Below are 22,087 nucleotides of genomic sequence, written 5' to 3'. Positions count from 1 at the left end.
ATTTTATTTTATTCTTTTTTAAGTCTGTGGTTACCAACATTCTTCAAAATATCTTCTTTTATGTTCCACAAAAGCAAGAATGCACAGGTTTGAAATGACAAAGCGTGAGTAATGATGACAGAATTTTCATTTTGGGGTGAATAGCCCGTTTGTAAACTTAATGTTAGTGTGGCTTTTCTGAAACACTGTGTTCAAGGATATTTTCAAGGTTCTGTTTATACTCACATGTAAATCGTGTCTATCATTGAAACACGCAAATGTTATTAATAGTATTAATACATAATTAATAAATAAAGTGCCTTAATAAAGTTAAAATAAAAGCTTACACTATTACGGTAACCTATCAATATGTTCAAATCATATGCAAATATAATTTATCATTTGTTTTAAAAACAACAGCTAAAAAACTATAATGTATCTAAATCATAATCTCAGGTGGTGCTCTATCATTGATTTGTGGATTCTATTGAGTAAATTAAGCTCATGCAAGGGCATGCATCATGACTCTCATAGTCAGAATATCAATAGTTATTGAAAGCCTCAGAAGCTGTTAAAGAGTTTAATGAACTCATAAACATAGTCAAAATTCACTTTTTGCAGATGCCCAGACTTCCTGTTTTAATAAGAAATACAACAAGACAGGAAAGAAAATGTTTCTTAATTTGTCTTTAATTGTGAATTGTTAGATTCTTTGTTTACATTTAATGTTGTTCATATGACTTGTTTACATCTGAGCACTGTGTCAGTTGGCGTCGTGCACATAAACACCCCACCTGAAAGGGAGGAAAAAAAGAGAAATGAATGAATAACATACATCTTGAAACTGACTCAAACCACCCCCACCACCACAATATACTGTATAAAGACATATTTGAATTACCCTGCTCTTGAGTCCTATACGAGGAGAAAAAGATTAGTGCATTAGTGGAGTCATTTCTGAAAAACATAATGCAACAGCTATTTTCCCATACCTGATATCCAACTCTTGTAAATGAAAAGATGCACTTACTGAATTTTCCAGGAGGCACCTGTAGGTGGCGATCTCCTGCTCCAGACGAGTCTTGATTTCCAGCAGTGCAGCATAGTCTCTGCCCTGCTGCTCAATGCCAGTGCGCACCTGACAAAGCTCTGCCTCATATGTGTTAATATGTTTCTGGTAGCCTGCTAGCATAGTGCTGTACCTAGCCTCTGTTTCCAACAGTGAGCACTCCAGTGCCCCTTTCTGTCTGGATAAAGAGAGGAAGCAGAAAAAAAGGAGTCATTACATTCATTTGTAAATAATTTCTCCTCTTTCCTTCCTCATCAAGGTCTGTTTAAGGCAAGTCAGTTCAGTTCGGGGCCATATTCATAACAGACCAAAATATACATATTTGCTGAAATTTCATTTAAAAAATCAAGAATAATATCTGACAACAATGGCATCATAAATTGAGCTTTTTAAGGCTGGAATACACTACATAGCAACACAGCATGATTCTGAGTGAGTTTGTTGTGTTCGGAACCTCTTGAAAGTCTTGTAGTATGTGATCCTCAGTCATTGAGTCTATGATGATGAGTTTTTCTCTGTAACCATTTACAAAGTTGGCAAGTGTATGATACCGATTGTTTTAGAATCTGTTCAGATGTTAAAAGTCGCATAGTGTATTCCAGCCTTTAAGCTCAAATCACACACACAAAAAATACATTTATAAGTCTAGTCCATCTAATGCGCCTGTGCTTTCTAACAAACAGATCATTTTCTCACCATGCTGATTTGAGACTGCAGCTCGATCTCCAGGCACTGCAAGGTACACCGCAAATCTGAGATCTGTGACCTAGAGGTTTCTAGGCACTCTGTGTTGGTGGCAGCATATTTGCACAGTTGCGCTGTCTTAAAGAGAGTCATAAACACACAACTGTCATACTGTACTGTTTACTGTCACGTGTAACCCCCCCAGGTCTACTTGCACCCACTCCAAGAGGGGCTCAAACCTGGGTCGCCGGCATGGGAGGTGGGCACACAAACAAGAAGGCTAAAGACCACCACCTCTAACATCAGTCGCTAGTGCACCTCTTGAGATCAGGGGAGTGAGGTTTACCTACACAGCATCAACCAGCTGGACTTTACACATGCATTTTCAAAAATCTGCCACTATATATGACATCTTATTAGGATTTACCTCAAAGAAACAGAGGCTGAAGTCTCACCTTCTCTTTGAACCAGCACTCCTGTTCTCTGCGGTGTTTGTCTATGATGGTCTCATAATGGCAACGGATGTCATCTAAAACCTTGTTCAGGTCTTGCTGAGGAGCAGCATCCACTTCCACACACACTTTTGTGTCTGTCAACTGACAGAGTAGTGCTGCCACATCCTATAAACACACGACTCAGTTCTTGACTAATTTGACTAACATGGCATCTGAATTTTCATCTAAAACTATAAATGAAAAAAAAAACTATAAAGGAATTTTCATTGGCGACCAAGCCCTTCAGGCATCACATTCCTTATGGCCCAAAGACCAGTCACACATACTTTAATCTGAGATTTAATCTGACTACTTCAAACCTCCTGGTGGTTCTTCTTCAAACATGCCAGATCTTCCTGCAGAGTCTCGCTCTGCATCTCCTGGTTGGCCTTTGCCAGGGTCATCTGGTCCAGCAAGCGGCGCAGGTTAGCGATGTCAGACTCCACAGACTGTCGCACTACTAACTCATGCTCATATCTGATTGGTGGAGAAACAGGATGAGGAATAAACTCACCAATCATGTATGAAACATGACCTCTTACGATGCTAAAGCTATCAAGCTGGAATGAGAACTTACTTTATTTTGAAGTCATCAGCAGCCAGTTTAGAGTTGTCGATCTGCAGGAGGATGTTGGCATTGTTGATGGTAGCAGCTTGAATCTACAATATAGAACACTGATATAAAAATGAATTAATGTAGAGCATACTTAAATGTGCCTTCCAACATTCTGTCCCTTAAAAAATGTACCAAGAGTACCTTTTCCTTCAGGCAATTGATGGTGTTCCAGCAGTGGCTGTAGTCCCTCTGGCAGATCGGCCCCTTCTTCTCATAGTACTCGTGGATCTGGCTCTCCAGGATGGCATTGGCAGCCTCCAGTGAGCGCACCTTCTCCAGGTAGGACGCCAGACGATCATTCAGGTTCTGCATGGTGCCCTTCTCATTCAGCTGGATGTAGTCACAGTTTCCAACCATGATTCAGAATCCTCCGCTGTTTAGTTTGCAATGCAGATCTGGATAGCAACCAACCCGGCGATAACAGGAGGAAGAGATGCGGGTGCTTCCTCCAAAACCACAGCCATAAACACTGTAGGCTTTGGGTGCACAAGGAGCTGTCGTACCACAGCGAATCGGAGTGACTATGGACTTTGAAGCCATGATCTTGGGACTGAAGCAGGATGATGTACGGAGAGAGCAAGACATGGTTGGATATGGAGATGAGATGAAACCAGAGAGGAACCCGTTAGAGTTCTCCTGACGAAGATAGGACCTTTGAGCCCAGCTCTGAGCTCTTATCGAGATAGAGATCCAGGGCAGCTCCTGGACTTTGTGGGAGAAGGAGACAGGGTGTGTGTGTGTGGAAGTGTTTTGTGCCAGCTTTACACCTTTTGACAGTTAAGTGCAGAAAAAGGAGGTTGTTTAATGTTATGCAAGGTTAGATTTTCTAAAGTAAACACATTTTGTGAGAACTGATGACATTTTTGGTTATTTATTGTTCATTTAAAATGATTTATCTCCTTTATTATTAGCTTTCCTCCCAATGTTATAGGTATATGATTTAGTTTATACTGAGCAGGGCAAATGGCCTGTCCTGCTAAAACTATTGGTCTACTGAACTCCCAACAAAGTCAGGAAGAAAAGGTCTGCTAGATCTCACTTAGACAAATAGTTAGCTTGTGAGCACCACCGAGTCGTAGTTTTATGTAACAGCAGTGGCTCCTGGCAAGTGACCAAAAGCATGGATCTTATTGTATATATACAGTATATATATACTTATTGTATATATCTCAGATATATAATATATCAGAGCCTTATGGAGCTGGTGTGGGTATATCATGGGTAAAGTCACAAACTGAAGCTTTCTTTGATGTGCTCAAGTGACTCAGTTCTGAGGTCATTAGGTTTCACCCCTCCTTACTCTCTCTGCTATATGATCGAGTTGATAACACTTTCTCATAAGTGGGTTAAACCCTTTTAAAATGTCTGACCTGTGTAGTCGAGCACCCACTTTTATTTGGCTATGAAAATGGCCAGTTGCCATTACCTCAGTGACTGTAGAGAAAATTATAGCCTCACCCATGTCTGGTTTTAAATTAAGCTATAATTTAGTGTAGTTAAATGATAATAGTTTTGAATAGCATAACTGATTACTCATTAGGTTGTTTAAGAGTCACTAGGTCTAGATTAATAAGGTGTCTTTAATTTAGTTAATTGTGTACTGGTTATAGTAGTAGTTCATACAGATTAAAACCAAAGATTGTACAGTACTATATCCCACCCTATAGTGAGGTATAGGTTAAAACTAAAGCCAGAAAAATGTCTGTACTTGACATTAAGTTTCATGTCTACTTACATTTCTAGTAGATAAATATGAAAATATTATATAAATGTTACCTTACAGACATTAAAACAAAATGTGCTACAAACTCCTGCATCTCCCCTATCAAACTGTACATTTCTTCAAGATTCTTTCACAGTTAGCAGCTGCATTAAATTCAGCTTTAAGTGATTTTTCATCGCTTGATACAAAATGCATTCAATGATCAAGTCTATCAAACTGTATATGACATTGCTTTTTCTTAAACACAACCATTATTAAAACCCATTTTCACACCTTTACATACTTTTATCAAAACTTTTTCATTTATGTAACCTACATTTACGTGAACTACACTTACATAATTATATAAGTATTATAATAAGTATATTTTTTGCTCAGTACTGAGAAATAGCACTGAGAAATTGGGACTTAGCCAACTATTGTTATTCTTTCACTAATTGCGGTGGTATTGGGATCGGGCAGTCTTCTTAGTGTTCTTTTCACATGCTCCTGAGCCAGATGTTAGATCATGATGTTGTGTCTGAGTAAACTTTAAGGGGTCCAGTATGGGTGGGACAGTGGCATTGGCGTTGGTCATGACAAGCTCTCAAAACACTTCATGATGATAGGCGAGAGTGCTACAGGTTGGTAATCATTAAGATAGGTAGGATATTGTTGACTTCTTGGGGGCAGGGATGATTCATTTTTTAATCTGGGTGATAAACAGTCAAACTTCCGTATGAAATGACACAAACAATCATAGGTGTATCAAACAGGACATTTTTAGGTGTTTACAGGTTTATTTCCTCATTTTTATTCTTATGTTTAATGGCTTGTCAATATAATTGCCTTTAATGTGTTAGAACTCGATTTAAAGAGATTATCAAAATTTGTCAGTAAATCCATTTTCTTAAGAGCTCAATAAGGAGTTCTTGCAGTTCAAACATTTCATGGGCTCTTTTTTTTTACGGTGCTGACCGCTTTTGCCAGAGTGCCTTTTTTTCATCCATAACAAAAACGTTTGTGCTAGCATGTTAGCCTAGCATAGCGCCAAAACACGAGTTTTGAGATTAAAACCGCGTTTTCGCTCCAAACTCACTTTATAACGTCATGCAACGCTATCTCATGACCAGTTCATACGTATTTTACGAGGTGGCTAATTCGTAATTCGTACAAACTCACTTGTATGAATTTGTATGACTTCTATGACGGTTAGGTTCAGGGGCAGGGTTAGGAGCCTTTGGCCCTGTCCCAAATGGCTCACTTCATGTGCACTTGCAGTCTTGTGGACTAACAATGGCTGCTGCGTGCACCCCCATCCCCCCCGGTCCTACTACTCGCACCCACTCCAAGCGGGACTCGAACCCTGGTCACCGGCATGGCAGGCAGGTGCACTAAAACGGAAGCTAAAGACCTCAGCCTCTAGCATTGTTTGCTAGTGTGCTTCTTGAGATCAGGAGAGTGAGTTTTACCTGCACAGCACCTACCAGCTAGCATATGAATGGAGCCAGCGTGATGAGGGGTGCTAATGCAGGTGTTCAAAGAAAGATACAAATGTACACAAATGTCCTCTACATCCACTGCTATGCACATCAGCTCAATCTGATCGCACGTCACATTTTTTTTTCTTTTTCTTAGTTCAAGGTTTTTGTTCTTTTGATGTAGCCTACCATTGTTAGCTTCATCTGTCATTCAGCAAGGTATTTTTATTATTCTGGTTGCACTGCAAATTATAGGTGTGAAAATGGGGATAAAAATATTTTCTTATTTGTTTCCAAAATGTGGATAAGCTTGTCCCAAAATGTGTAACACATCTTGAAGATGCTGGCCAAGACTCTGTAAATGCCCTCAGAGTTGTTTGTGTTATTGAAATACTTTCCTATAGCCTACTCTTTTATGACTTCATAAACTGTAACAGTTATAGTAATATAACTTGTAATTTTAAATGTTGCAGGTGAAATTGGCACTTTGTTATCACAATTTTTGCTTTTATCCTTAAGGTCTGTGATACCACACTGGGACCCAGCACGGAACGGTTCTCCTTCACAAACAACCTTGTACAGAATGTTATATCCACATCCAGATGTGCCTAAGCTTAATAAAAATCATCATCTGACCACCCTTTTGACAGTTTTTTGCACTGGAGTTGAAGGGACAGCAGAGATACTGTATGGAGATTATAAGATAATTAATTGAAAGAGTTTTTCTGGGGTTGATTTTTATGAAAACTAACATTTTTGTTATAACATTTTTTGTTCTAAAGTACACATTAAAACGTTAGTTAGTCTGGAAGTTATTTGAGAGCAAACGCAAAAGTCTGAGTCTCGCTGTGTCTATTCACAGGTGCGACCCCACTACTGATCGACACGGGGGCTTTGACCTGCTCCGTCTCCGACCTGGGCCGGTTCACCCCTCCTTAGACGACCTGGTGGTCCCGAGCTCCCCCAGGAACACCATATCGATACCGAACTTAGTGCGGACACCCGATCAACATAGTCCACTGCAGCCCAGAACCCCTGAACTCAAGCGATCCGCCAGTCTCAGCCTCCCAGCAGCTTGGATTACAGGCGCACGCCACTGCACCCGACGAGAGCTGCGAGCATCAGCGCTGCTCCTCAATCTAGTGCTCACTGCGACCTCTAGTGTGGATTTATTGACGGCCTTTCGAAAGTAGTTAGCCTATTTTGACTTTTTTTTTTTTAATAGGCCTATCACAATTTTTAATATATGAACGTCGGTACATAACAGATACATGAAAGTTTAAAATAAAAACCAGGAGATGATATTTGTGTGTCTGTGTGTGTCAGGAGAATAATTCACATTCATATAACCCTCATGTGATTTATCTGCATCAGATACTTAATATTTTTATTCAGGCATAATACACTGGGTAATGTCTTTCAATTATAGGGTAGAGTGGGGGGGCCTTAATAAATCACAGTAAGTTTTGGTCAAAGAAATTGGTCAGAGAATTTTAACATCACTGACGAAGGTCTCTTAAAAATACTTGTAAAAGATTTTTTTAGAGACCTTCATCAGTGATGCTGGAATTCTCTGACCAATTTCTTTTAACAAAACTTAATTTATTAAAGTGTATGTTAAAAGTGGGAAATGCTTATTCATTTCTTTAAAACATATCAAGGGAATCCTAGCGTTATGAAGTGATGTATAATGTGTAATTCTAAACTATTGTTTTTCTACAATAAGGACATACAACCAATTTTAGAGGGATGCGCACATGGGTCTTCCATTCTCTCATCTTTGGAACAAAATCACAATTTATGTCTTGAAGACAGAAGGAAAATGGTTTGCATTTTGGTGTCCCATTTAACGGAGAAGTTCGGAGAATAGTAAGTGATGTTTTATCCATTGTTCCACCTTACATAAAGTCATTCAATTATAAGCTTTAAATTCAGTTTACTCATAAGTAACCTAATATCTATACAATCCTTCTACTACTAAGTCCATCACCAGACAGAAAAAAAGAGCTAGCTCTGGCCCTGGTCACACAATTCCCATGCCTTAGAGATTCAGAGGGCAGTGGATATGTGAGTATGCTCAGCAGTTGTCAGAACTACGGTCACCTTCACACTGCAGTAGAAAAAAACACAAAAGAAGATATATTGAAGACAGTTTTGGGTAAACTATCCCACGATCTTGGGATCTTGGGACCAGATTATGGTATATTCCAGGGCGATACTGCAATCCAGCAACAGGGTTTTTGAAGGAACGACTCCGCAATATCAAAAAGCGCCTCCACACAGTCACAGTTCAACATCAGGACAGCGATCACAGACCACAAATGAGCGGCGAGCTACTGTGACTGATCGCATGACTTTATTGCCAGGTAAGAAAAATGTAACAGAAGGCGTGGAAACCTTATTGACTTTATTGTTCTTTTTATATCTCCTTCCAATTCACACTAACGTTTCTTCTGGTGAGAAAATCCTGCTCTTCAGCTCTGTGGTTTCATGCCTAGTTGGAATATTTTACCTGTATATTTTGCACCTGTTTAGAGATTATTAGACACTCTTGGAGATGTTGCTTTAAAAACTTGGCCCTCTTACCAGGAGGCAAAACAAGCATTTGTTGATTTGCAGCCTGCAGGTACATCATTTATGACAACACATTTTGGTTATTATTTGATCCATGTGTGTATATTTACCATTTCAAAATTCTGTTTAAAGGTTGGAACAAACATCATTCAGTACTTGGAGGAGGAGGAGCAACCGAGACAATTGCCTCATGTCCTACAGCTTAGGGATAAAGTCAATTGCTCTCAAGCCTTCGTAATTGTGGGAGGAGTGGCACTAGACTAGAGCAAGACAGCCTTTTAAAAGCTGTCGATACGTGCTTCAAATTATTTTATGTTTTGGACATTGAGTATCCCAAGCCTGCTGCTGCTCTTTGGCAGTTTCTACAGCACACAATATATTCTGTGCCAGGAAGTGTTCCATCAACACACTGTTGCCTACTTCAGCAGTTTATAACTGGATAAACTGGACTATGTTTTTTTTTTTTTTTTTGTGCTACCTGTTTCAGAGAACGTAAAACATAATTGCAAATAAATTAATTTGTAACAATATATTTGTATATATTTCTGTGCCTGGCAGTGTTCCCTCAACACATTGTCACCTTATAAAACCAATAAAAAATAAATTTGCTGGACTGTAACTTTTTTTATTTATTTAGCTACCTATATCATCGAACCTAAGACAATTGCAAATAAATTAAATTTAAGTTTAAATTTAAGTTTCTCACCTATGTGGTGAGAAAAGTACTTTTCACTTTACGTTCAAACATATGAAAAGCACTTTTTTGATGATCTGTTTGACAATTAAGTGCTGAAAGTTTCATATATTCCATTATGAAATTAGAAAATAAAATAAAAAAGTTAATTGATATCATTAGTATTGAATTCAGGTAAAAATAATTTAGATGAATAACACATTCAACACAAGTGTTTATTTTAATGGTAAAATCTGCACAATTTATTTACAGCTAAATATTGTTTTCATTACAAAATGTAATTCTAACTGACAAATATTTCTGAAATCTGAATTCTGTCCTTTTTTCGTCATTTTTCATCTAACAGTCTAACATAGTGATCTAAAATACAGAAAAGAACATTTCTAAAAGGCGTCAATATGATTACATTTTTTTTACGATGTTGATTGTACATAAAGCTAAAAAAAATTAAAAGATTTAAAAAAAAAAGCTTTTGTGTACATGCAGTTCATGTCTCATTTAATTTTTAAATCAATAAGTAATTAATTGCAGATACTTTGATGTGCAGCTAAATCATTGATGACTTTATAATCAAAGTCATTTTACCAGATATAGGTGTTGGAAAAATGAATGTTTCAGCTGTGTTTGCAGCAGGTGTTTTCTTGGCGGACAAGGTAGCCTAAGTAGATGTGATGGGTGAAAGTATGGTTGGAGACGGAGACGATGATGTAACGGAGCTTCCGTTGTCATGCTGTGGCATTATATGGGACACACATGCGCACACACAGCCCACGTCCGTCAACAGCCTAATTATCTCGTTTCGGAATCTGACGCCAACAAGTGCATAGAGCAAAGGGTTCAGGCAGCACCTCACATAAACTAGATTGCGTGTTATGTTTTCCTGAAGGTGGAACTTGGTCCAGTCTTCGCAGTGTTTCTGAGTGGGTGTGAATATTTTAATCAGAAGCACCACAGTGTAAGGAAGCTGGAACAGGAGAAAAAGAACCACCAGAAGTGCCATCAGACGCAAAGTCCTCTGTCTACACCAACATTTGCCACCGGCACGGATCAAGACGCATCCGATCGCGCCGTAACACACCACCATCACCACGCAAGGGATGCAGAATCCTACAATCTTTGTCATCTGGGCCCACAGCTTCCATTTACTCACTTCATCGCCCCAAACTTTCATATCGCACAAGAAGGCGTCTGAACCCATGTCGTTCTCCACGGAGCTGAAGCGCAGGTCTGGCAGGCTCAGGAAAACAGAAGTTACTGCGACTCCAAGCGCAGACAGTGTGCTGTAAAACAGCGTCCCAGAACTCCTCTTCCACACGGCCTTGGTGCGAACCACCACCAAATAGCGACTGACGCTAATGCATGACAACAACAGCAGGCCGCTGTAGGTGTTGATGGCGTACATACCGCGGTTTAGCTTGCACAGCACCTCTCCGTACAGCCAGCTGCCATTCAGCGTCTCTCCCATCTGTAACGGAAGAGTCAGCAGAAACAGCATGTCGGACAGAGCCAGGTAGAACAGGAAGACGTCGGTCATGCAGCGTAGACGTAGACGGCGGTACCGCATGAAGGTGACAATGACCAGCCCGTTTCCAATTACGCCTAAGAAGAAGACAATGAGGAAGACCATGGTCTGGACAGCAGTAATGGTCAGCTCCTGTTCTTTGCTGGCTACACACAGCTCAGCAATGTCAGTGACATTGACCTCAGTGACAGAATCGATATCAGTGTAATTTAACTCATAATCGTAAGTTGAGCCTAAAAGTGATGTTAAATCTTCTGTAGTTGAATCAAAGCTCTCCATACCTGTAAAACATGGCATAGTTTTGTTAAAGCTTTTGGAGCAAGGGTGCCGCCATCTTGCGTCACAGTGTAAGTTTGCTCCGTTGGCCAGTTAGGTAATATTAGCATTTCTTTAGTTTTTGAATGCACGCTTGTTTTGAAATGGAGGAAAATGAAATTGAAATCATCCATGTAATGGTAGTACTGCTCTGTCCCCTCGGTGTATCGGCTCAAATGCATAAGGAATTGGACCTATTATGGGCTCAACAGTCCTTTCAAGTTTGTCTTCCTCCATTTCAAAACAAACGTGTGTTTTCTTTTAAATGGTTACATTAATCGTGTTTTATATATATATATATATATATATATATTAAAGTGTAAATCAATTTACTAAATAATGTAAACTTGACTGACTGCTTCATGTCCACTTTAACAGAATGTTAACCAGCATTGTAATGCTTAAATATTATCAATTAATGTTCAGTGCCATGAAGATTTTAAGAAAAAGCAGACGATTTCAAACTCATTATGCTCATCGTTGTGAGATTGTGTGACTGCGCTGAATTTGCCTTCGATCCAGTTGCAAATAGGTTAATGTAAACAATGCAGGTAGGATTCGTTTATGACACAGTGATAGGCTACACCTGAATATTTTCTGCATAGTTCATAAATCCAAAATTGTCGAGCAGATAACTTATTGTGCAAAGTATTCGCCCTGTGAATCTCAACGTCCTTTTCACTTGAAAACAGCGTTTTACTTTCTATTTAATGTTCTGCTTTCGGTTTATATGAATATTCTCCAGCTATCTGGGAAAGCTTAAAACCAAATTCACCGCGTCTACACGCGCGACGCGACTAAAGGCAGTAATCTTTCTACACTGGATGCGACGCGACACGACGCGAGCGACAAATCTCCGACAGTAAATTGATGCCTCATTCTATTAATGACGTAGGCTACAGACAAAAAGGAAAATTAATTTGCAACGGGCGCTCGTTCAGCTTGTCTAGTCCAGTGTAGACAGTTCATGGCCCAGAGGATCCTGTAAAATCTGTTCCTGCCACAAGAAGACCAGTGGCGGTTCGTGGGTTTTAAAGGGGTCATAACATTATCAGCGCAGCGGGAGACGTTCAAACTAATATCACGTAATTTACTTCTCTTTGATGATTGGTTGATATCAGAAGGGAGGCTAGCCTCCTCTATGAGGTTTCTTTTCTCAACACTCCTCAGCGCTGAAAGTGAACACTCGATGCTGATTGGCTAATTTTGTTTACCAACGGAGGCACCAGAGTTCAGCTCTCCCCCGGCCTCCCCCTCCCCTTCTCTATCATTAGCAGTTGTAATTACATCAGCAGATTCGGCACATTTGCCATAGAAAAGCAGTACTTTCCAACTTCATTAACAAGTTATGGTATTACAACTGTGAAATTACAAACAAAAAATACACATTCTGAGACATGAACTGAAATGAACTGTGAATTTTATTAACATTAAATCGTCCTCCCATTTTCACCTCAAAATTATGGGGAAGCTGTGCCTCCCCTGCCTCCCCCGACGAGCTGCCACTGTCAAAATTTTGGGGAAGCTGTGCCTCCCCTGCCTCCCCCGACGAGCTGCCACTGAAGAAGACAAGAATTTTGATGATCTTTTCGGAGATTAGAACTTTGGAAATGTACTATCACACACTCTTGAAAATATACCAAAGATATTTAATAAAAATTATCTAGGGTGACCATATTTTAGTTTTCCAAAAAAGAGGACAGTGGGTACGGGCCAGGCGGGGGGCTGGGGTGTGGTTGAGCTATAAAATAAAATAAATAAACTGACATTAACTCAACTAGCTTTTTAAATTAGAGAACTTTATCGTCCAAAGGCGGCTACAAAACTAATATTTAAGTCTTAATTTCTTCATCGAGGCAAGATGAAAGGAAAATACCATCTAAACTGTTTCTTAAGACAGTCAGTTCCCCTCAGAGATACATTCATACTTTGCACATCGTGAACAGTGAGCTTGCTCTGCCTGCTAATTTTCTCCTCTTTGTGTCTCTGGCCTCTAACACCGTTTACAGACTCTGAAAAAAAAAAAACAGATCGGTGCATCTCTGCTGAAATTCAAATATTAAACTGCTTTTATTTTGGTGGTTTGCCAGAAAATAAATTAATGCGCTGCTTGTTTCAGAGTGAAGCGCTGCGTGTCATGGGCTGCACTCGAACACATTGAAAACTGCAGCGCTTAGGTATTTTTATTTAATTTAATCACTGCCTTCACGATATGTCTATGGCATTGAGCCAAAATGCAATATCGATTACATGTCGATATATAGTGCACCCCTAATTAAAATAATATTATTTAATAATAATAAAAATAAAAAAAACTTAACACATTTGGGCGACCCTATAGCATTTGCCTATTTCGCCTATGCGATGAGCTGGAGTTGTGCCCAATTCTGACCCCTGCCAGATTATTACCCCCCTAGTACTGGTAGGTTTAGGGTTAGGTGTGGGGGAGGGGTTAGGTTTAGGCAATCAGATAGCGATTTCAAGGAGAGGGGTAATAATTTGGCAGGGGGTGGAAAACGGGCACAACACCGGCCCTGCCTTTAACCCACGGGGGGAAATCAAGCCATGGCAACAGTTTAAAAGTAGCCAAATTCCATCGGAAAAAAAAATTAAAAACACGAACTTGACATCCCTGAATCTAACACGAGCTGCAGGAATCATATTTGACTGATCACGGGTTGAGAGGAGAGATGGCTAACAGACCATGCTGGAGGATTTGCTGCTCAACAGATCCTGAGCTCATTGACAAACATCTGATCTCCCTTTACACAGAGCGAAATCGAAAGTGAAAGTGAACAGCCAGCGCTCATCCAAAAGAGACTGTATTCTCCGCATATTCATAGCGGCCCCCTGATGCGCGAAAATTATATGCAATATTAGAATGTTTGCGGGGGTTGGGCGGGACTGGACACAGTCCTCACATGGCTCTAATACAAAAATGCACACTAATGGCTACTGTAGAAAGCAAAAGCCGAATTCCGCCCGGACATTTTGGGCTATTTAGAAATCATGGCCGGACGCATTTTTTGAGGTCCAAAAAGAGGACATGTCCGGGAAAAAGAGGATGTATGGTCACCCTAAATTATGACGTTCTCTCTGCTCCACGGCTAATGGCAGTCTAGTGTTCTGCTGTGCTGCACTAGAGGTCGCAGTGAGCACTAGATTGAGGAGCAGCGCTGATGCTCGCAGCTCTCGTCGGGTGCAGTGGCGTGCGCCTGTAATCCAAGCTGCTGGGAGGCTGAGGCTGGCGGATCGCTTGAGTTCAGGGCTTCGGGGCTGCAGTGGACTATGTTGATCGGGTGTCCGCATTAAGTTTGGTATCGATATGGTGCTCCTGGGGGAGCTCGGGACCACCAGGTCGTCTAAGGAGGGGTGAACCGGCCCAGGTCGGAGACGGAGCAGGTCAAAGCCCCCGTGTCGATCAGTAGTGGGGTCGCGCCAGTGAGTAGACACTGCAGTGCAGCCTGAGCGATAAAGCGAGACTCAGACTTTTGCGTTTGTACCTGCATGTGGACTACCAGCGAAAGAAATATTTACATATTAATTATATTATTAAGAATTCAGTGATAGTCAAATCGTTTCACTCTTACTTGTCAACACCAGATAATGACATTGTCTCACTTTCAAATTTGTAACCTTTTTTTAAACTTTATATCTTTTCAGCAGCGGCGTTGCACTTGTTTGTTAACTTGTTTGAGGCATTTACCGTACGTCGTGTCAAATGACTGGTACTATATCGCCTCTCTCTGGCAGATATGTGATATTTCTGTTCATATTCAGCGTCTGCATTCAATGACCAGCTGGAGACGCTGTTTCACACTTCAAATAACAAATGTTTTAACAACTTAAATATCTCTTGACTGGACAGGCCCAATGTCTGCACGCTGAATCATCATTAATTATTATTCAGTCATGTGTAATATATTCACGTTTCACTGACCTTTTAAAATTATTAACTCATTCCAGAAATAGGAAAGAAAGATCAAACTATTACTTAGTTATAGTTATATCAAACTATTAATTAGTATAGATCAAACTATACTAATTAATTAGATTTAAAGTTAAAAAGAATCCTGCAAAAGACTTGCCTGATCTGGACACTGTTTCTAGGCCACATATCATAATATACTACAAATATATGTTACAGCATAAAACAGGCTCATAAAATAATTCCTACTGTTACTCTTAAGAAGTAGTTCTCAGATTTACTTCAGTTACATCATCCTAAAGAAAACCTAGATAGCATAAAGAAGCATCTTCACATTTATTAAAGTCAAATTTTATTTGCACTACTTCCCGCCACAGTTCAAGACTTCCCTCAATGTCATAGCATATTGCAGGGCATGTAGTGTCTAGCAGTCCCAAAATTGCCCTGTCACAGCCGACTTTGTGGAAAAGCTCCATGTGCTGGTTGTCGTGATCCCAGAAGATTTTCTCATGGTCCAGAGGTTCCTGTCACTGCCTCCCCATCTCTTGGCAAAGCATCCTGCAAGGCTCCCAAACCCTGGTAGCGTCTGCCTCTTTGGCTTGAGACAGTAATACTTGCATATGGTGATATTACTTGATAATGGTGCAAGTACTGAGCACTGAGGCACCCCAGTAGTTAGATGTTGCGACTTATATATATATATATATATATATATATATATATATATATATATATAAAATGTGACATATTTCTGAATGCTTTCCAGCTAATCAAACAAGAACAAAACGTAGGCACTAGGCAGGGCTTGATTTAATGCATTGGTTGTTGATTTTCTTGTGAAGAGTGAATAATTGGAGGCAGATCTGAATGTCAGGGGCTTGACTGCAGCACTGCCTCACATGACAGCAGAGAAAAGTGATCGTATCCTATGATATATCACAGGAAGAACAAGTTATGATTAAAAATGTAAATAATATTCAATAAAAATATATTCACAATAAAATCAGTAACATTCATTAAGAAAATAAATAGGGTCAATTTTGATTTCATGCGGACTAACATATTTCTACAAAGTTCCTGTTTAAGGCTGCAGAGGTTCTTATCATGGCCATCCTGGTTCCTGTTTTCAGTTGTCCTCGATCGTTTTGACTTGATTGTCCACAAACATTTTAAAAGGTTTCCCCATCTAAGGTACAATATTTCCTCCAGTACTTCTGCTGTAATTAGGAGAAAACTGCTTGTTTTATTCTTTTTTTTTATAAAAAGAAACTGTTAAACAAAAAGAAACAATAATTATTATGGGGAAATAAAGAAAAAATTGTATTTAAGCATTTTAATTAAGTTATTCTAATTTATTCATGTTAATTGTGTTAATTGTTAAAAATAGCATATTCATTTGAATAATTTTAAATCATCCTGCAGCCCTCTTGGATGTTTGCTGCGGCCCCCTATAGTGGGTTTCACAGCCCAGTCCTGGAGCGTCCAGTTGAAAGAGAGTTTTCTGTCACAGCTGCTTCATAATTTCCTGATGTTGCATCACTAGAACATGCATTGGTTTCAGTCAGAGCTGCTCCAGAGGTTCCTGTCAGGGCTGCAGACAGTGCCGCACCTGAGACCGCAGTCCCTTAATTTGTTTATTTCTTCTAGGAATATAAACAGCAAAGTTTGCCACAATAAAATGAATGAGCTAAACGTGTGTACATGTGATAAACATACATACATATGATAAATAAAACAGGTAATAAACCACCTAAAAATCCAATGTTATAGCAAATGATTCATGTATTAACCACTGAGTTGGATTAAATGATAGTCAGATGTGTTAAAGGAAAGGAAAATAGCAATTGAATGTTTTAAATTAAAAGTAAAAAACTAGATTTTTGCTGATTTGTTTGGAGATGTTTAAACTCCATGAAGTTCTCTCTGCTCCACGGCTAATGGCAGTCTAGTGTTCTGCTGTGCTGCACTAGAGGTCGCAGTGAGCACTAGATTGAGGAGCAGCGCTGATGCTCGCAGCTCTCGTCGGGTGCAGTGGCGTGCGCCTGTAATCCAAGCTGCTGGGAGGCTGAGGCTGGCGGATCGCTTGAGTTCAGGGGTTCTGGGCTGCAGTGGACTATGTTGATCGGGTGTCCGCACTAAGTTCGGTATCGATATGGTGTTCCTGGGGGAGCTCGGGACCACCAGGTCGTCTAAGGAGGGGTGAACCGGCCCAGGGCGGAGACGGAGCAGGTCAAAGCCCCCGTGTCGATCAGTAGTGGGGTCGCGCCTGTGAATAGACACTGCAGTGCAACCTGAGCGATACAGCGAAACTCAGACTTTTGCGTTTGTACCTGAATGTGGACTAACAGCGAAAGAAATATTTACAGGAGATGCACCTGTATGTCGTGTCAAATGACTGGTACTATATCGCCTCTCTCTGGCAGATATGTGATATTTCTGTTCATATTCAGCGTCTGCATTCTATGACCAGCTGGAGGCGCTGTTGAGGCCAATCGGACTTTTCTCAAGAACCGTGCTCTGAAGTATATAAACAGTCTTATTTATACTGAGATGGATAATAATAAATGTTTTTAACATTTTAAATGTTCCTTGACTGGGCAGGCCCAATGTCTGCACAATCATCCCTGATTATTACGTGTTATGTCAGAAAAGAGAGGCTCACAAAATAATTCCTATTTGATTACTCTAAAGTAGAGGTAGTTCTCAGATCTGTTTCAGTTATATCAAACTAAAAAGATTAATTATAGATAGCATATTAGTATAAAGTGGCATCTTCACATTTATATTAGACTAATGCAAATCGTGCATGAAGATTTCACGACTAAATGATAGACTACTTTTAGAGTTGTGGACAAAAGCGTGAGTAAATAACATTCAGTGTAAAATTCAATGATATTCTAATCAAAACCCGTAAAACATTGGCCGTGGCGCGCAGTCTATAGATTGAATTTATATATTGCATATGAAGCTGAAGCTTTTTCTGTTCTCTCGCTGTCTGTCCGAGAGAAGTCCAATTCATTTCGACGATTCGATTCCTTTGAACAGTTCATTTAAAGGAATCCGTTCGAAAGCGGATTAAGCTAAATTTGCGTCATGATTACATGCTTTGTGTCTAAACTCTAAAACGAAACACTTAAATAAATCCATATGTCGGCACACATTGCTACTATTACGTTTTGTAGTGCCTTTTTAATTTCTTGCAGCCATGAGTCCGCTCATAAAAACAAATTCATTTAGACCTTTAATATAATTTGCATTTACTATAATAATAAAATTGCTTATTGGCTAAAAATATTTTTACGTTGTAATAAAATGTTTATTATTTATCAAAAATTTAATAATATATTTTATTAATGTAATATTTGATCTAGCATAATATTTATTGAAAACATTTTTATTTCTGCTGTTTGACTGTAAAAATATCCCACTTTTTTGCTGCATTAGTCAAATCCCCAATTTAGTGCTGTTCGCCGAATTTTCACATCTTCTGAATTTTACTTAAGGGCGAAAGTTTTCCCCTCACAGATTTTGCACTGGGTTCAAGGTGCCACACTGACAAACACAAAGCTGTTTGGTTTGAAAGTAACTTCTGTGTGAACTGTTAAAACTTTTATGCTATTAAAAATAGACCTTTTTCACCTACATTTTAGGTCACTCATCGAAAAATCAGTAACCCGATTCAGTCCGATTCATGAACGACTCTTTCCGTTCGAATGAACCTTTCAGACGAGTTCTATGAGCCAGTTCAACCGATTCACTAAAAGCTCCGACTCCAAATAACGATTCGGACATCGCAAACTGAAGAAGAGGGGGCGGTACACAACGAGGACCATCTCCAACGGTTTGCATGTTGTTTTTAACGAGTTGTCGTGTGTCTCTGTCAGTCATACGGTTAGCCCTACCCCGCAATCCGACTCTAGTAGCGAAGCCCGTGTCTCCGACTCTTCGAGCAAGCAGACTCCTAGTCCGTTTTAAATCGCTCTCCAGCGTATCGACATTATTCAGCATGCCCGAGCGGAGGCCCTTCGTGCGGTTGCCCACTGACGTCTACCCCGTCAACTACGGGCTGCGCCTCAAGCCCGACCTCATCGACTTCACCTTCGAGGGCAAACTGGAGGCAGCCGTGGAGGTAATGTGAACCCGGTGCCATGCAGCCCCTCTGCCCCCTCTCGTTAGGGCCCCAATGTCATGCCATGTTCATGTTAAGCCTGGTTTTTCACTTTGCATTTTTATAACAGCTGATACTGTTGTTGCTGCTAATCTAACAAGCTACCGGCTAGTGAACCAGACAGAGGCTTTACACACCACGTCTTTCACATTTATGTGTTCCAGCATGTTCGAATTTGGTTATTTAAGGTTAAATACTTAAACCTGCTGTTCTCTGAGGTCTGCCTCTCGCAATAAAGAGAATTAAGCAGTTAGTTGCCCCGCAAGCTAAAGCGCTAACTGGCGCCACACTGCTAACCACGTTAGCCTGCAGGACTGCTGTCATAAAGCACGTAAATACAAACATATATGTCGTAATTTAACCGCCTTCCAGGTTAACGTTATAGTTTTCAGGTACGTGGCCGAGACGGCGAATCAGTCCCGTCTACAAGCTCCTGAGTCACTCTTGAGCCTGTCTGACAGTTTACATGATACTTTATAGCTTACTATAATCACAATGTAGTGCCCGAGGAAACAGTAAGGCGCAATATGGACTTTGTGACTTAAAATAATGCACTTCCATATAAAACCTCCAAAATATGGGGTTCATTAAAAGTTTGGGTACAATCACAGCATTTACTACTAGGTAAATTACTGTGGTTGATGCTGTAAACAGACAGAAGATGACAGAAGAGGTCAATGCGGGCCAGATGTGACAAAATTTAGGTCCGGTCTGCGTAAGATTGTTTGTGGAGCCTTTTTATAGACCAACAGCTTTACATGTTAAGTCATGTTGTACCCCAGTCTAATGAAAGTCGCCTTGCAGTTGATGATGTAGTGATGCCAAAACTTATTGGAGCATGAGATTAACTACGTCCCCCACAATGCCATACACATCATGACCGTCATTTGGCTTACATTTATGAACGCCATTAAAATAGCCTACTGCTAGTGGCTGCCTGTTGTCACATGACCAGTGAGTGTACTCTTGCATCCAAGTCACATCCAGCATCAACAAGCCACATGTGCTCTCTAAAGCTTCACCTTGGAAGATTCAAGCCTCTAAGCACAATGTGTTTCATTATTTGTGATCTAATTCACTGAAAATGAAGTGTGATAATAGTTCAGTTGGGGAATAATTAAAACAGTGGATTTACTGATTCTGGGATGTATTTGTCTGTGGAAAAAACTAGCTTATGGACATGAGGAGAGGAGAGCCTGAAAGCTATTGATCGGCCCGGGAAAGTTTCACTTCAGCATTATGCAATAAATGCAGTCTTAAACAGCCTATTGCAACATAAGAGGCCATGCAAACTGTTGTTCTTTTTATTCATAATCTGATTATATATGCACACATCAGAATTTCATAGCAGCAGGAGATGGCCCTTGAGCCTCAGCAAAGCCGCGAGGATTCAGGAGTTTCTTTTTCCATGTGCGTCGTATTTGCTCGTACTCCTGGAGATTTCCTACAACAAAACAGGAAACGGGAAATTGTATGTACTGTGATATGAGCAAAGATAAAAACGGCTGAAGTAGTGATCCCAAGACACATAGGGTTCTTTCGCTACCATTCGAAACTTTAAAGATTTTTTTAGTGTTTTTACAAGAAGTCTCTTATGCTCACCAAGGCTGCATTTATTTGATCAAAATACAGTACAACAGTAATATTGAGAAAAATTATTAACATTTTAAATGAGTTGTTTTCTGTTTTAGTATGTTTTAAAATGTAATAACTTTCCTGTGATGCAAAGCTGAATTTTCAGCATCATTACTTCAGTCTTCAGTGTCACATGACCCTTCAGAATGCTGATTTAATATGCTGATTTCTTGTTATTATCAGTCAATGGTGAAAACAGTTGTGTTGGTTAATATTTTGGAAACTGTGATACTTTTTTTTTTTTTTTCATCTTTGATGAATAAAAAGTTCAAAAGAACCGCATTTATTTGAATTAGAAATCTTCTGTAACATTGTAAATGCTCCGAAATGTCACTTTTTATCAATTTAATGCATCTTTGCTTAATAAAAGTTTTAATTTCTTTTTTTAAAAATTGTACTGACCCCAAACTTTTGAACGGGAGTGTATATAATTTTAAACTTTGAGGTTAATTTCTCTTTTTGTGTCGGAGAAAGAGGCTGGTTCAGTTTTTACTGAATCAGGAAGAATTTTCCTGCAGTGATTGGCTCTACTGTATGTAGGTGACATGAGATTGTTCCACTTTTATGGCTGTTATCTGATACAGTATGAAACAAACGAAGGTTTCCAGCTAGCGAAAGGCAATGAAGTGTTGCTAGAAAAGAAACCACACACCAAACACTGAAAACTGGGGATCATGAAACAACCGGACCCATTTAAATGTTAAAACTGATCCCTGTGTCATTGTTCTTGACAGGTTACACAAGGGACAAACCAGATTGTGATGAACTGTGCTGATATAGACATAATTACTGCTTCTTTTGTGCCTGAAGGGGGGGACGGTGAGTGCGAAACTGCAAATCCACATTTAGTTGATGTATTTGCTTGACTTTTTTTTTTTTTTTTTTGCATTAAATGCTTTATAGTCTGTTTTATTTTTAGGATTAACTGTGCTCATTTTCTCCCCATCCATTTAGAAATTAACGCTACAGGATTTAACTATCAGAACGAGGATGAGAAGGTGACCCTATGTTTCCCCAGCATTCTGCAAAAAGGTAAAAACCTCCTAAGCTGTCCTGGAAGGAGCCTGCTGCTGTCATTTCAACAATCTCTGTGTAATTATTTGCTATAGTGGGTTTATTGTAGGGCTGCACGATATATCGCAAATGTAAATATCGCAAGGGCGTGCGATATCTGAATCATTTTAATAATAGGCTACTTAAATCAAAACGTTGCAAAAGGTCAAAGT

General features: G+C 39.7%; 1 protein-coding gene and 2 pseudogenes across 1 annotated transcript in view; 1 reads left to right on the top strand and 2 right to left on the bottom strand.

Moving 5' to 3' along the window:
• Positions 1-711: 711 nt before the first annotated feature.
• On the bottom strand, positions 712-3,427 carry LOC107674512 (keratin, type I cytoskeletal 19-like; annotated as a pseudogene).
• A 6,411-nt stretch (positions 3,428-9,838) lies between these two features.
• Positions 9,839-11,094, bottom strand: LOC107674511 (C-C chemokine receptor type 7-like; annotated as a pseudogene).
• A 7,756-nt stretch (positions 11,095-18,850) lies between these two features.
• LOC107674532 (puromycin-sensitive aminopeptidase-like) overlaps positions 18,851-22,087 on the top strand; it is an 18,148-nt gene continuing 14,911 nt past the window's right edge. Inside the window, exons 1-3 of the mRNA XM_016468519.1 lie at positions 18,851-19,187; positions 21,596-21,680; positions 21,816-21,893. Of these exons, the coding sequence (XP_016324005.1) occupies positions 18,906-19,187; positions 21,596-21,680; positions 21,816-21,893 (445 nt within the window). The 5' untranslated portion in view covers positions 18,851-18,905. The remainder of the gene's footprint in view (positions 19,188-21,595; positions 21,681-21,815; positions 21,894-22,087) is intronic.

This window comes from Sinocyclocheilus anshuiensis, unplaced genomic scaffold, assembly GCF_001515605.1.
Source record: "Sinocyclocheilus anshuiensis isolate Anshui unplaced genomic scaffold, SAMN03320099.WGS_v1.1 scaffold572, whole genome shotgun sequence".
NCBI lineage: Eukaryota > Metazoa > Chordata > Actinopteri > Cypriniformes > Cyprinidae > Sinocyclocheilus > Sinocyclocheilus anshuiensis.
Note: the sequence above shows the minus strand (reverse complement) of the source record. Positions and strands in the feature narration are given on the sequence as shown.